Source organism: Bombyx mandarina, chromosome 20 (assembly GCF_030267445.1).
Source record: "Bombyx mandarina strain Sakado chromosome 20, ASM3026744v2".
NCBI classification, from domain to species: Eukaryota; Metazoa; Arthropoda; class Insecta; order Lepidoptera; family Bombycidae; genus Bombyx; species Bombyx mandarina.
Genome location: NC_143226.1, coordinates 8,126,514 through 8,142,602, shown reverse-complemented (window position 1 = coordinate 8,142,602; position 16,089 = coordinate 8,126,514). Strand labels below are relative to the sequence as shown.

At 43.9% G+C, this 16,089-nt stretch overlaps 1 protein-coding gene across 2 annotated transcripts in view; it reads left to right on the top strand.

The window, feature by feature from the left end:
• LOC114249462 (terminal nucleotidyltransferase 4B) overlaps positions 1-15,929 on the top strand; it is a 33,197-nt gene extending 17,268 nt beyond the window's left edge. The window contains exons 3-9 of one of the 2 annotated variants that reach the window (XM_028183053.2): positions 1,957-2,096; positions 2,720-2,782; positions 3,901-4,188; positions 4,713-4,817; positions 5,513-5,695; positions 5,788-5,971; positions 12,960-15,929. In XM_028183053.2, coding sequence (XP_028038854.1) covers positions 1,957-2,096; positions 2,720-2,782; positions 3,901-4,188; positions 4,713-4,817; positions 5,513-5,695; positions 5,788-5,971; positions 12,960-13,225 — 1,229 coding nt within the window. In that variant the 3' untranslated portion in view covers positions 13,226-15,929. The remainder of the gene's footprint in view (positions 1-1,956; positions 2,097-2,719; positions 2,783-3,900; positions 4,189-4,712; positions 4,818-5,512; positions 5,696-5,787; positions 5,972-12,959) is intronic. The other variant, XM_028183054.2, reaches the window with a different exon arrangement.
• Positions 15,930-16,089: the final 160 nt, after the last annotated feature.

Below are 16,089 nucleotides of genomic sequence, written 5' to 3'. Positions count from 1 at the left end.
GCGCGCGCGGCAGCTCAGAGTAGTAAATCAACCTCGAACTCGGGCTGTTATCTCGCCCACAATGTTACACGATGACAAATATCTATCGCATTATCACTTGGAAACAAGAGTCCTGAACGATATTAGCAACTCACCGAATCTTCTGTAAATTCATCTCCCTAGTGATTACTCGCTATCACGTGGAGAGTACTCGTTCGTATTTCATAACAATAATAAATAAATAAAAATAAAAAAGCCTTTATTTGATCTTGCTACATTGCTTCTTAATTTGCTAAATTTTATACTATAACACTATGTCTAATTACTAGCAGGGTCCCCCAGGCTGGGTAAAGGCCTCCTCCAATGATGACCACTTCTCTCTATCCTGTGCTAATTGCCACCACTCTGGGCCAGCTGCTTTTTTTATTTCGTCCTCCCAACATGTCGAGGGCTTTCCTCTCTTCCTTTTCCTTGAGGTACTTCATAACGATGTAAAGTCGAAGTATTAATAATAATTATCGAGTTGTGTTTTTTATTTCCCACGACGGCTGCTGGGAAATCATGACTTAATTCCGTCTAAGTGATTGTTAGCGGGCGCTGTCGGTGTACACGAGCCGCTGCTCACATTCGGACCACTCTCAGTTGTAACAACATCGTCACCACGGGCCGCCTGTCGATAAACTGTTTGTGCTGCTCCTAAATACCACCCGTGTGCTCAGTGCGAGTTTTTTAACGTTCTCGATAGCGTAAAAGTAATTTCTATGGAATTAGAACAGCGCCCGTAGCGGCAAATGTAGCGAAACGTTTGAACGCCATACAAATTTGAGTTAACTTTTACGCTATCGAGAACGTTAACGATTGCCCTGTGAAACCACTGCCCGCTTTAGGTACGTTAACGTCAAAATTACAGCCATCATTTAACATTATTGACATTGTTTTCCTAAAAGACATATAAGGTTGTTACACAATTTAGTTGAAAAGAAACATCCGCGTTATGATTCAAACATAAACACTAGTGTGTAGTAGTTTAGTTACGTGTCAGTGTGACGCACACAAGCACAGTTGCATTGCTCCTGCGTGACTCATTGTGAGGATGTCTGCACGACATCGCGACAGAACAGTACAGACAGTGCAGTAAGTCGAATATTACGGAGTCCCTGACGACGTAGGTAATGCTTCGCATCCTGCTAATGTTATAAACGCGAAAGTTCGTAATAATGTATGAATATATATTTGTTACTCTTTCACGCAAAAATTACTGAATGGATTTTGATGAAACCGTACAATAATATAGTTGACAAATCAGAATAACACATGGGGTATAACTTATAAAGAGATAGTGTGAATTACCCAAAATATAACGAGTCAAGTAAAAAAACTGCCATCTCATTAGCGTAATCAATAGTAAATTACAGTTCACGTAGCGAAGTGAGGGCGTGTCGCTAGTACTTCAGACTTCTCAACCTCATGGCTAGGGCTTACTGTTTAACGCTCTTGATCAAACTTTTAAATATTTTTATCCTACGAGTGCCTTATGTGTGAGTGACGTTGACCGATCCGGTGTCTATGATCAGCAGCCCGAGGCCAAGAAGTTTCAAACTATGAAAACTACACAAATAAATCTGACGTCAGTATTTTGGGAATTGTATTGATGTGCAGGATCCCTTATAGCTATCCTTTTGAGAGATTTAGGAATTTCTAGAGGTGGCTAAAAGCAATACCATCATACTGTATAAACGAACACGCAGTCATTGATATGTTTAGAGCGACGCTACGTAACGCGAATAAATGTTATTATGAATGATGTAACGCGATCGCCGAGGAAGTTGTTCAATGTATACGTACTAGGATGAGTAAGATATATTAATTATTGTCTATAGTAAATAATAATAGTAAATAAAATGTTTCTGTCTCTATAACCACTGTGTATGCTAGTTTGTATGTCCACACTGTGTACAATGTATATTTGTTTGATAGGTCAGTGGGAGAAGCTCCCGCTCTGGACTCTGGAGCGGGAGCTCGTGGTGCAGGATATAGCAGAGAAGGAGAGCATCAAGGTGCTCGAGAAGGCCACCGTGCCCATCGTCAAGATGACCGACAAATATTCAGATGTTAAAGTACGTATGGACATAGGATCGTCGGCGCCCCCCCCCCCCCATCTCTCACTCTAACCGCTGTCTAAAAAGACTACACAGATAATTATAGTTTTATTAAGTACTAGCTGACCCGGCAGACTTCGTAGTGCCTCAATCGATAAATAAAAGATCTAAGCTTTTGTATAAAATAAACTTAAAACAAACAAAAGGAATCCGTCCGACAAGGGACACATGAAAGGAAAAACAAAATTGTTGTTTTTATTTAATTCCGAGCATTTTCATATTTATCTACCTTTTAAACCTTCTCTGGACTTCCACAAATAATTCAAGACCAAAATTAGCCAAATCGGTCCAGCCGTTCTCTAGTTTTAGCGAGATTAACGAACAGCAATTCATTTTTATATATATATAGATAGATAGATATATAGACAATTAAAGTAATAGTTTCTATTTTCGTTCACTAGTCAGATAATTCAAGTGGAACTTACAAAGTAATTTTATTACATGAATGTACTGAATATATGCTTGAGGGTCAGGGCACAGGTCTTCGGTATTTTTGAAAGTGAACTCTGGAATTGTCCATTTCAATATTTAAGTACAGCGTGTGCGTACTGTGGTCAATAATGAGTTATTTCGCTGCGCAGGTGGACATATCTTTCAACATGAGCAGCGGCGTGAAGAGCGCCGAACTTATCAAACATTTCAAGGTGAGTGCGCGGTGACGTCACGCGACTCCTCTCGTCCCATGCAACTTGCACTTTAACTGGACCCTGAGTGCGAATCCACTGTCTATATACCTTTTAGGGGATTTGGGGTTTGAACAGAGTGTGTACCTCATATCAAATCAAACCTGTGTATCTCATAAATCGCCTTTTCGCATTAAAAGTGTACAATTTCCAAAAATATTCCAAACTGAGTTAATATGCGGAATCATTTGGTATCACCAGTATTTTTCTCATAAATACTGTCAAAAGAGCGTAGTAGTTTTTTTTTTTTTAGTTTGTCTATGTTTTGACTACTATTAACAAAATTAATACATAATTTTATCTTACTTTAAAAGACATAATGTAACTGGTAAAAAAAACGTTGCAAAGACGATTAATATTAAAAATATCACATGTTAAACCTTTAAAACACTCTCCTGTAAAATTAGTAAGTTTTGAGATTATACAGTTTTAATGCGAGAAGACGAAATAAACAATCAATCGTATTTGGTTTGAAGTATAGCAGTGAATAATTATCTGTCAAGTCTATCAGGAATATTTTAGCTTCACTAGCACATCGACACGACACGCAGTTCAATGTTCACGCGGTAGGCAGCGGCTTGGCTCTGCCCCTGGCATTGCTGAAGTCCATGGGCAACGGTAACCACTCACCATCAGGTGGGCCGTATGCTCGTCTGCCTACAAGGGCACTGGTGGTAGGACCTCTTGTGAGTCCGCACGGGTGGGTACCACCACCCTGCCTATTTCTGCCGTGAAGCAGTAATGCGTTTCGGTTTGAAGGGTGGGACAGCCGTTGTAACTATACTTGAGACCTTAGAACTTGTATCTCAAGGTGGGTGGCGCATTTACGTTGTGGATGTCTATGGGCTCCAGTAACCACTTAACACCAGGTGGGCTGTGAGCTCGTCCACCCATATAAGCAATAAAAAAAAAAGGGCAATAAAAAAAAAAAAAAAACACGCGCATTACATGAATGTTGACTGATTCGCTGTCAGGTGTTGCTGACGAGGTGATCGATGTGAGCCGACAGTCGGAGGCCAAGTCTGACCTTTGTCCGCTGACTCTAGGAAGTTCATTAACATTGATCTTGTAATTTTCAGGAGAAATACCCAGTCCTTTCTCGACTGGTGATGGTCCTGAAGCAGTTTCTCCTGCAGCGAGACCTGAACGAAGTGTTCACCGGAGGCATCTCCTCGTACTCCCTGATCCTCATGTGCATCAGCTTCCTGCAACTGCACCCTCGGCCCGAGCGCCTGAGGCAGCCCAACAACCTGGGCGTCTTGCTCATCGAGTTCTTCGAACTCTATGGCAGGAAATTTAACTACGTGAAAACCGCCATCAGAGTCAAGAACGGAGGCTCCTACGTCTCCAAGGACGAGATACAGAAGGTGAGTGAGAGTCGTGACATTCCACTAACTAATAATAGTAATAATTACATTTATTTACTGCACAATACAAATAACTTTTCAATTAATATGACATAAAAATTCTAATTCTAAACGATATTACAATATATTAATTATACTGACACAGTGGAGATAAAAAGGCCGCGGCTCAGCTTTGTGATAGCTGAAACTACCGCTGTTATTCTGCGGCTGCCTGTAAGTGCGATGGGATTGTTATTTAAACATGAAATTTACCAATTCAACGATTTTTAATTTGTTTTTGCACATCGTACTTCGACGTAAAGTACGTCATATATTGTATAGTATATTGTACGTCGACGTAAAATGGTTCCCGACCCACAGACTCACGAGGCAGCCCGCCGCCGACCTGCAGACTGCGCTCATTCGCGTTGTGTACCGGCACACTCTATAAAAGAAAGTATATTTGAACTCTGAATGTCAAATATCAGAGATCTAACTTGGATCGCATCGAGATGGTCACTATTCATGACACGTTACTGTTTCAGGAGATGAACGACGGTCACCGTCCGTCGCTGCTGTGCATCGAGGACCCGCTGACGCCGGGCAACGACATCGGCCGCTCCTCCTACGGCGCCCTGCAAGTCAAGCAGGTCTAGTCTAGTCTAGTCACTTAAACTATAAAACCACATACATACTGTGCGAGTCATGTATGATACAGGGCACGCGCGTTATCATATCAGCACTTTGACATCGCTTTACTCAAACCGTAGCTTATAGCGCCAGTACACGTTCAGCACTCATATACAGCGGTACTCACCACATCAACATACATAGAATTAGTTACTTGTTAGCGAAGTATATAATAAACGGATATTCTTTGACTGTCAGTGATTTCTTCTTATCTAAATCTCAAGTTGTATACGCCACATCCGGCAGCGCATACACATACATATCATTATATACCATTAAGAACGATCTAACGTTTCACAATTTTTAGTAAATAGTTGTTTGTTCCTTCTTAGAAGTTTACAAGTTGTGTTGTGAGATACCTACATGTGCAAAGCAATCAGGATTGGGAATGTAGAATAATATCAATAACTTTTTTATTATATTATTTGTTATCTGTAGTAACAAATTCAAACAATAATGAAGCTGGACAAATAATTAACAATGAATTATGAAATTTCTCTAGAGTTATTTTATATGAAACTTAAATTAAATAAATTATATTAACGAGAAGTGTCTTAAAAAAATTAATACAACACATTTGAAAGTAAATTGAATAGTTAGTAGCGTAGCAGTTCGCAAGAGAGGGAGTTGTATCAATATAGTCGTTCGCTGGCAGGCCTTCGACTACGGGTACATCGTGCTGCAGCAGGCGGCGGCGGCGGGCGCGCCGGGCGTGCTGGGCCGCGTGCTGCGCGTCACCGACCACGTGCTGCAGTACCGCCGCTGGGTGCGCGACACCTTCCACCCCTACTTCTTCCCGCCGCCCGCGCCGCCGCGCCCGCACGACGACTCCGACCAGGTCTGCACCGCCACCCGCCGCGCCACGCCACGCCCCGCCCCGCCCCGCCACGCCACGCCACGCCCGCGCTGTACCAACTGTGCGTGTTGCAGGAGTGGTCGTCCGGCTCGGTGTCGCCGCCGCCCGCCGCGCCGTCCCCGCCGGCCGCCGCGCCCTCCCCGCCGCCGCTGTCGGCGCTGCAGTGCTCGTCGCCCACCCCGCGCCGCGTGTCCGCGCACCAGAGCCTCATCATACACCACATCACCAGCAACTCCGACTTCAACAACATCCCCTCCGGTACGGCCCCCACCGCGACCTGCCCGTGACCTACCCGCGAGCTCAGTGGTGTTCAACTTGTGTATAAGTAGAATTCAGGGTTCACGTATAACTGCTTCGGACGCAATTCAATGACAACTTCTCACTGAACAGCCACAGAACAAATTTAGAATTGTATAATGGATCTGTAATACAACGGTTTGGTACGAAACGAACAAATATGTTCCAATGCGGGCCCCAGAGCTGCTGGCTGCTACTAACGAGGGGGAGAACCCGCGTGTCCGCCGGTCACCGGCTGTGTGTACTTTTAATGCATTGTTTTAGTATTCGCGAGTTCGCCCACCGAGTGTTTGCTTTTTTAACGTATCTCTTGGCTTGTTGTTCATTTCCCCAACACTAGTCCCTCTTTCAGAATTGATCGTCTCGTCACTATTTTAAAAGCGTGTGTAGTTGTATTTACTATTGAAACGAATGAGATGACGGTTGAGAATGAAGTACTTTATTTCTTGGTAATTGACTATGTTACACTACTAGTACATATTGTAACCACTAGATGCCGCTAGTATAAATTAAACTTATTATTTTGATATTAATAAATAAACATATTTTAACAGCACCACTTATCAAAATAATCTAATATCAATTAACAACAAAATCAAGAACAATAACTTGACCTTGACGTTTTTAAACTTTTTGAACTCCTAATAATTTTACTAAATAGTTATGTTTGGCACCACTTAGACTTTTCGTTAATACATCGGCGGGCATCTCAGACGTTGACAGATAAACAATTTTTACAAGCTTATTAGAAACTGCTTCTCGTATAAAATGGTAGCGCACATCTATGTGCTTAGTTCGTTTGTGAAACAAAGGATTTTCCGTCAACTTTTGAGCTCCCTGGTTATCGTTGTATATTACAACAGTATAATTACAATCAACAATATCTGATAAAATACTTTTTAAATATATTGCTTCTTTACATGCCTCAGCAATGGCCATGTATTCGGCTTCAGTACTTGACAACGCTACTGTTTGTTGCTTCCTGCATTCATAGGATACTACACAGCCTGACAATTTAAAGCAAAAACCTGTGTAGGATTTCCTATCTATACTATTTGAAGCCCAATCAGCATCTACGAAGCCTTCTAAATTACAAGTGTCTTTAGTAAACTTCAAATCGTAATACTTAGTTTTTTGTAAATATTTTAAAATTCTTTTTGTATGATGCCAATGAACTGAAGTAAAACAATTATTAAATTGGCTAAGATAGCTCACACTATATGATATATCTGGACGCGTTAATACTGACAAATACATAAGATTTCCTATAAGCTGTTGATAGGGAAACTGTTTGTCAACACATTCTGCCTTATTTAATCTCAAATTACATTCCATTGGAATATCTTTTGTATTACAATCATTCATATAAAACTTTTTAAGAACTTGTTTTACAAATTGTTCCTGATCAATGGTGATACAATTATTTTCATATTTCACTCGCATGCCTAAACACCTTTTTATTTTACCTAAATCTTTGATTTTAAATTTTGACATTAGCTTTTTCTTCAAATCATTAATCATAGTCTTACTATTAGAAAAAATGAAAAAATCATCAACAAATATTGCAATGATAGTCTGCTCGTTTTTACATTTTTTACTATACAAACATGTATTCTTTAGTAGAACTTTCCTCTTGTACTGACTGCTCTTTTTCTATCTGTCCTTCGTTTATTTCTATCTGAGTAGTATCTGTTTCCATTACAATGACATCTCTGCTGGTACATATTTTTCTAAGTTGTACAATCACATTCTCTGGATTTCCCACTAATATGAATTGAACTGATTTCTTGTCCCATTTCAATCTTTTATTTTTAGGAACATGCATCATTACTGGGCTCCCAAATATTCTGACATGACTGAGATCAGGCTTTTGTCCTGTCCATACTTCAATCGGTGTCTTTTGGTCCAAACCTGAAGCCGGTGATCTATTTTTCAAGTATACTGCCGTGTTTTATTTTATTTTTTTTTTTATTGCCTTTGTAGGCAGACGGGCATACGGCCCACCTGATGGTGAGTGGTTACCGTCGCCCATGGACTTCAGCAATGCCAGGGGCAGAGCCAAGCCGCTGCCTACCGCTTAATACTCTCCATAAGCCTCGTTTGAAGAAGGACATGTCATAGCGCTCGGGAAACACCGTGGAGGGGAGCTCATTCCATAGCCGGATGGTACGTGGCAAAAAAGATCTCTGGAAACGCACTGTGGATGACCGCAGTGGCTCCAGGTAGTATGGATGAACTCTACTCCGGTGGCGGGCGGTGCGATGGTAAAAACGAGATGCTGGTATCATCTCGAACAATTCCTCAGAGCACTCCCCATGGAACATACGGTACAAAATACAGAGGGAACCGAAGTCCCTCCGCAGACCCAGAGGCTCCAAACGATCCGAGAGAATGGGATTATCGACAATCCGAACGGCCCTCCTCTGTATGGAGTCAAATGGAAGAAGCTGGTATTTGGGAGCCCCGGCCCAGAGATGGGAGCAGTACTCCACGCGAGGCCGGACTTGTGCTTTATAAAGCAAAAGTCTTTGTCCAGGCGTGAAGTACCGCTTCGCTCTGTTGAGGACTCCCAGCATTTTGGACGCCAACTTGGCTTTGCCTTCCAAATGACTCCGAAACTGGACATCGCTCGAAATGTCGACCCCAAGTATCCCGATACTCTCGGAAGGTTGCAGGGATACTCCTTGGAATTGCGGCGCCATGACAAAGGGGTCCTTCTTCGCAGTGAACGCGCAAACCTGTGTCTTCAACGGGTTGAATTGAACTAAGTTCGATTCACCCCATTTGGAGACTCGCCCCAGAGAGTTCTCTACTTCAGACACAAGTTTTGATCGTCTCTCTTGCACCACGCTCCGAGAGAGACTCTGATGGCCGATATATCGCGCATCCCCCGTGCTATCATCTGCATAGCAATGCATGCCATCAATAGACAGCATGTCATTGATATACAGGATGAAAAGCGTGGGGGAGAGCACCGAACCTTGTGGAACGCCAGCGTTAATGGTCATGGTATCAGAACAGTCACCGTCTACAACGACCGTGATGCTCCGCCCATCCAAAAAGCTAGCGATCCACTTGCAGAGACCCTCGGGGATTCCGTAAGATGGTAACTTCGATAGAAGTGCCCTATGCCAGACCCTGTCGAAGGCCTTCGCGATATCAAGGCTCACAGCAAGAGCCTCGCCCTTGCTCTCCAAGGCTTCAGCCCACCTGTGAGTAAGGTATACAAGAAGATCGCCAGCTGAGCGACCGTGACGGAAACCGTACTGTCGGTCACTGATCAGCTGGCGATCTTCAAGATACTTCAGGAGTTGTGTATTTATAATTCGCTCCATCACCTTGGAAAGCAAGGAAGTTATCGCGATAGGCCTGTAGCTCGATGGGTCCGACCGGTCACCCTTCCTGGGGATAGGGTGGACGTGGGCGGTCTTCCATGAAGACGGAACCCTGTTAGTGCAATAAGAGAGGCGATACAAACGCGTTAGCGCAGGTGTCAGCTCAGGGGCGCACGTTTTCAAAACCACTGCGGGGATGCCGTCTGGCCCACTCGACTTATGGACGTCCAGGAGTCTGAGCTCCCGCCTGACTGCACACTGTGTGAAGCAGATTTCCGGCAGGGAGCTATCACACCGGGGGATGTTCGGTGGTGTGGCACCCCCGTCGTCCACAGTCGAGTTCGAGGCGAAGAGTTTGACCAGAAGGTCAGCCTTCTCTTTCGCGCTGTGGGCCAGATTGTCATCGGACTTGCGCAGTGGTGGGAGACTAGACCTGCAGAAGTTTCCTTCTGCAGCTTTGGCGAGCGACCAAAAAGCACGGCTCCCGGAGGGATAGCTCTTCAATCGCTCGCCAACTCTAGCGACGTGCTCCGACTTCGCCTTGGCAATTACCTTCTTGTAGGACCTGGAAGCGGCGTTATATTTCCGCCTTTCCCCTGAGATGTTAGGATCCCGACGTCTCCTGGCATTATCCCATGCCACGTATGCGGACCGCTTGAGGTGTGCAGCATCCCTGCTGGCATTGTTATACCAGGGTCTGCTGCGACCCCCAACGGGCACTTCAGAGGAGGGAATAAACAATTCCATCCCCTGGAGCACCACGTCTTTAAGACGGTCCGCACAGACGTCAGGATCAGCAGAGGAAAAGCAGAACCGCCCCCATGGGTAGGATGCGTAAAATTCACGCAATCCATCCCAGTCTGCTGACATATACCGCCAAACTCTTCGATACCCGGTCGTCGTTCGACGATCAGGACGAGAGAGTGGTACGGCAGCACGAATAAGGCAGTGATCAGACGATCCAAGCGGAGCGTCGACCACCACACTGTATCCGGCCGGATCTGTGGTCAGCAGAAGGTCCAACAAAGAAGGCTCGTGCCCCTCGATATCTGTGACACGGGTGGGCTGTGTCACCAGCTGGGAGAAGCCGTAGGCCAAGGCGAAATCGTAGGCAGTCCGACCCGGGAGGTCAGTGGTTCTGGATCCCAACCACTCTTGGTGGTGAGCGTTAAAGTCTCCAAGAACCACCACCTCCGCAGATGGGTACTGCTCAAGCACGCGGTTAGTCCCCTCTTGCACATGCTCAAACAGAGCTGAACCTGCATCACTGCTGTGGGACCTGTACAGGCACGCGTAGATTCGGCTACGGCCCCCGTGATCTACGCGCACCCACAAGAGGGACAGGTCCCGTTGTTCGAGGCCCCGAAGACGGCGACAACAGACATCAGCCCGGACGAATACGCACACCCCGGCTTTAACTGCTAACTGTTAACTGCTTCTGCCCAAAAACTTTTATCAATTTGGCCTCGAACAATAAACATCTTGCACGTTCAACTATAGTCCTGTTGAAACATTCGCTGAGACCATTCTGCTCCGGAGTGTATGGGTTCGTCTTCTGGTGGATAATTCCACTATCTATCAGATAATTTTCTATCATATCTGAAGAAAACTCCCCTCCATTGTCGGTTCTCAATGTTTTTATCTTTGTTCCTTTTTGATTCTCAACCATTTTTTGAAATTCCTTGAAACGCTGTAGAGTCTGATTCTTCTCCTTTATAAAACATACAAAAGCCATCCTGCTAGCATCGTCAACAAACAATAGAAAATATCTTGCCTGTCCAATCGATCGAACCTCCATAGGCCCACACAGATCTGAGTGAACTGAATCTAGCAATTCTGTACTTCTATGGTTTCGTAATTGGAATGGTAAACGACTCTGTTTCCCTTCACAACATACTTGACAGTTGGATTTTTTTATATCAGCCTTCATATCAAACGATATTCCGTCTACAGCACCATTTTTCATCTTCTGCAAATCATTACTATAAATGTGTCCCAATCTTCTGTGCCACTGTTTTGCATCTGTAGTTTGAACTGCTGCCGCCAACACTTTCTCTGATGTTACTGTATTCAACTTATACACACCATTTTGTAGATTTGCTATTCCAATAAGCTCATTTCGTTGATTATGTATATAACATACATCACTTTTGAAAGAAACTTTGTTTCCTCTTGCTATCAACTGGCTTACTGACAATAAGTTTGTTGTTAGATTAGGTGTGTATAAAATGTTGTTTACCTTAACATCAAACTGAGAATTATTCACAAGAGTAGTAATCTGTGAATTTCCGGCACCCACTACTGGCACAGTCATATTATTTGCAACAATAATTTCCTTCATCTCACTTACAATAAGTTTTCTTTGCTTGATGTCATATGAGCACTAGCCCCTGACTATACCAGTCTTCCCTATTAAATTCACTATGAAAAAAAGCAGCACTAAATGCGTTTAATTGCCTTTCTTTCAATTCAGGACACTGATTCTTAAAATGGCAAATTTTCTTGCACTTGTAGCATTTTATAATCTTTTTTATATTTTGCGTGTAATTTGAAGTTGGTTTTTCAAATTTTTTTTTAATAAAATTTTGATCTACCCTACGTTTTTGTTTCGACCATAATGCAATTTCCGAGTCATGGTCACCTACCTCAGAACTCATATCAAGCAATTTGGTTTTTATGACATCAGAATTTATGGCAATTCCGGAATGTTCTATTGCCATAATCATCGGGGCAAACTTTTCTGGCAGCCCCGCCAACAGCAATGATCCGATCCATTCCTCATTAATTTCAAACCCTGTACCTTTTAGTCTTTGTGCAGTTTCCACTATCTGACTTCGTAACTTGTCATGGATTCACAATTATCAAGTCGAATGGATATCAGTGTTCGAAGTAGGCTGATTTTTCTTGTGAACCCGCTGTCATCGAATAACTTTTGTAGTTTCTGCCACAAATCCTTGACTTTGGTTTCATTTTTGATGTGCACATATAGCTTGGGATCAATGGTCATGACGAGTTTTGCTTTCGCTTTTCGGTCTTCGGCATGACTCAAATCAACCGGAATGGCGTCGATGTCTATGCCTTCCAAGATAAGAAAGTTTCTTGCTGCGAATGCCCAGTCGTCATAATTTTCGCGTCCTTTTAATTTCGGCACATTTAATAAATAACTACCTGACGACATTATAATTTATTTTCTGATACCCAACAAGAATTTATATAAAATTATTTGAAACACTTTTGCACTGGGCCCATAACCTATTGAAACGAATGAGATGACGGTTGAGAATGAAGTACTTTATTTCTTGGTAATTGACTATGTTACACTACTAGTACATATTGTAACCACTAGATGCCGCTAGTATAAATTAAACTTATTATTTTGATATTAATAAATAAACATATTTTAACATTTTCGACAATGGGTGTTGTTTGTTGTCGTTAGTTCGTTGTAAATTTTGATAAAAAATATATTTGGTTGCCCCGGGGCCGGCACAGCCCGCGCGGTGCTGGCGCCTGCATTCATTCTTAAATGATGTCGACTGTTTCCCTCCTCAAAGCCTTTAACTTGATGACTTTTATCACATTTAATCTCTAGTATCTGTAACTGCTTATTTTAGAACGTATTCGCGTCGCCCGGGAGGGCTCGCGCCGCCCGTCGCCGACCTATACTTACAAACAACGTTGGACATCTCCAGGCGTGATCCAGCGCTACGGCACCGCCGAGCCCAGCAAGGCGCGCCCGCAGCGCCCCCTGTCCGCCAAGCAGCGCCGCCAGCCGTCCCCCCACGGCGCCCCCTCCCCCGCGGCGCACGGGGGGCCGGGGGGGCCGCGCCGGGGGGCCGACCGCCACAAGAAGCGGCGCCACTTCACGCAGCGCTCGTAGCGGAGCCGCCCCCCGCCCTGCACAATGCAATTGACAATGTGGGATTTGTTATACTTCTTGTTCGGTGCAACCAATTAATGTTCGAATTTGATTACTTGTGTTGCTGTCCGCTCACAAACACAGAACTTAGTGATATTATAACGATATGTTTGGTCATCAGACTGTGTGTTTGTTTGTTTGGCCGGCCCGGCGGCTGCGTCCCGCGGGGCTGCGCTGCGTGCACTTGAATGTCCGGCTTCTCATAAATATAGAAAAGCACACGCTTTGTTGAATAATATAATGTAATTTACTATAATACAGTTTCGAGGAAAAGTGAAAAATCGATTAACTTAATTTTATTTATTGAAAAAAATATTGTAAGCTAATAATTAGATATTGATTCTACTAATGGAATGAAATATAAAAAATAAAAAGACTGGCCCAGGGACAACAGCTGATTGAGAATATTCCAGCGCTGAGAGCGGGACGACACCGGCATTATAACAAAAGGTCACGAGAAAGACTGAAATTGTTTTGTAAAGCAATGGAATGAAAACTAAAAAAAAAAATGACGCAATCAGGAGGTTGTTCAGAACAGCAGGACGTTAGAAATTATTATAAGAATGGACGCCTCCCCCGTCCCCCGCGCCTCCCGGCCCCGCCCCCCGGCCCCGCCCCCCGGCCCCGCCCCCCGACCCCTCGCGGGGAGTAGACGCGGCGGACCAGAAGTCAATTCGCGCGCTCACCAACGAACAGACGATGTTGCGAAATGTTTTATTTTAAAAATGACTACTGCAAAGTATGAATGTTTTAGAAGAAAAATTTTGAACAGATATTTTAAAGAACATGGGATTGCTTGAATATTTTTTAATCAGCAACAACTGATACGTCTGAACCTTGCAGATGTCTCACAGCTCTGCTACTCTGTCGTGCAGACAACTCTGCCATTAAATTTGCGCAAGTCCGCGTGTCCCACAGTGGAGGGGGACGCACGTGGGGTGCCACCGCGGCCCCCCCGGCAGTATCTGGACGTAGCGCGTCCCCCCGGCGCGTCCCCCGGCGCGTCCCCACGGCGCGTCCCCCGGCGCGTCCCCCCCGGCGCGTCCCCCCGGCGCGTCCTCCCGCGGACCGACAAGGAGATCATGTCTCTAAGTACATACACTAATGTATTATATTTTTGCAAATTTCTAATTCTCTGATGTTTTGTGTAGCAATATCGTGTAGAGGCGCCGCCCCCTGCTCGCGCGCTGCTGCAGTGTCGGCTCCCCACAGTACATTCTATACAAATATTGCCGCATAAAACGTTGAAATCGTGTAACATAAATTTAGATTTAAGGAATATGAGGTGTTGCAACATGCGAGGGCCGAGCGCGCCGCCCTCTCACTCGTTTAGATTCAAATTATAATGAGTGAGATAGAGATAGAGAATACAATTTAAATGTTTACTACGTAATGTGGGAATTTAAGCAGATATAGGCGTCTGTATGTGTACCGCGTGCGAGCGTGCTATTGTGCTCCGGGTGGATGATAAATATTTTCCTTTTTAAAAGCTTGTAAATTTGACATTCTACTAGTGGTAAAAAGATATTTTATTGTACAATATTCAAATATTTTACTGGTGGTAAGACCCCTTGTGAGTCCGCACAGGTAGGTACCACCACTCTGCCTATTTCTGCCGTGAAGCAGTAATGCGTTTCGGTTTGAAGGGTGGGGCAGCCGTTGTAACTATACTGAAACCTTAGAACTTATATCTCAAGGTGGATGGCGCATTTAAGTTGTAGATGTCCATGGGCCCCAATAACCACTAAACCCCAGGTAGGCTGTGAGCTCGTCCACCCATATAAGCAATAATAAAAAAGATAAGCGAGATGTAGCGTACAGCCACAGACACAGACTTGTTGGTTCATAGATTGTATCACATTGACGGTGGAACAGCGTCGCCACGTCACCGCCCCCGCCCGCCGCGATCTGCCGCACCACACTTCGTATCACATTCTTGCCTATTTCTGCCGCGCAGTAGTCATGCGGCATGCAACATGCACGTGGCACATTCATTGTATGGGCTCGGCGAAAAAACATCACATAGCTTAATTCTAATAAATCACTAAACTAGTTACCCAAATTTTGTTACTATGTATATATTGTGTGTAGTTAAATATCTCATAAATTTAATTTTCAAAAACACGTATTTTAAATCTAATAAAATTTATGTCACATACAAATTTGATCGATTTTAAGTACTTATATAAATTGTATAATATTTATAAAATTTTGATAAAAATGTTAAGGCTCTTTAAGCTCGTAGTCTCCCGAGCTGGTGTTCCCCCGGACCAGTGGCCCTCCGGACTAGTGGTTTCTAGGCTGCCCCCTATGGGTTCGCAATAATATTAATTCTGTGTCACAATAATAGCGGGAGGTCGTCAGCTGAGTTAAAGTCAAAAGAGACTTAAATAAAAACCGCACTAATCTTCTGAAATAGTTTGAAAACCGCTCCCCGAGTCGGGTGCGGCCCGCGGTAGTTGCTCGGTCCTCGTGTGCTGCAAGCCCTCTTGTATATAAAGTGTTAATGTACATACTCATTTGTATATAACGTGTACATACTCGAGATATATATTTAAAATTATTATAAAAATATACTTTAAAGAGAACGTTTTAAAAATAAAAATTGAAAAAAGTAAAAAAAATAAAATAAACACACGCCGTGAGTATGAAGCGGAAAAAACGATTTTGTTGACTTTTTATTTTCCCGCCCTCCCTCCCGCCGCCCCCACCGCGAGCAGCAGTGCGCTGCCTCGTGCCGCCAGACCTGTGACTTGTAACCTGTAATACTAGTCAACTTATTGTTCTGTATTGCCTCCGTTAGCGTCCTAGCACTCGGCCCACCT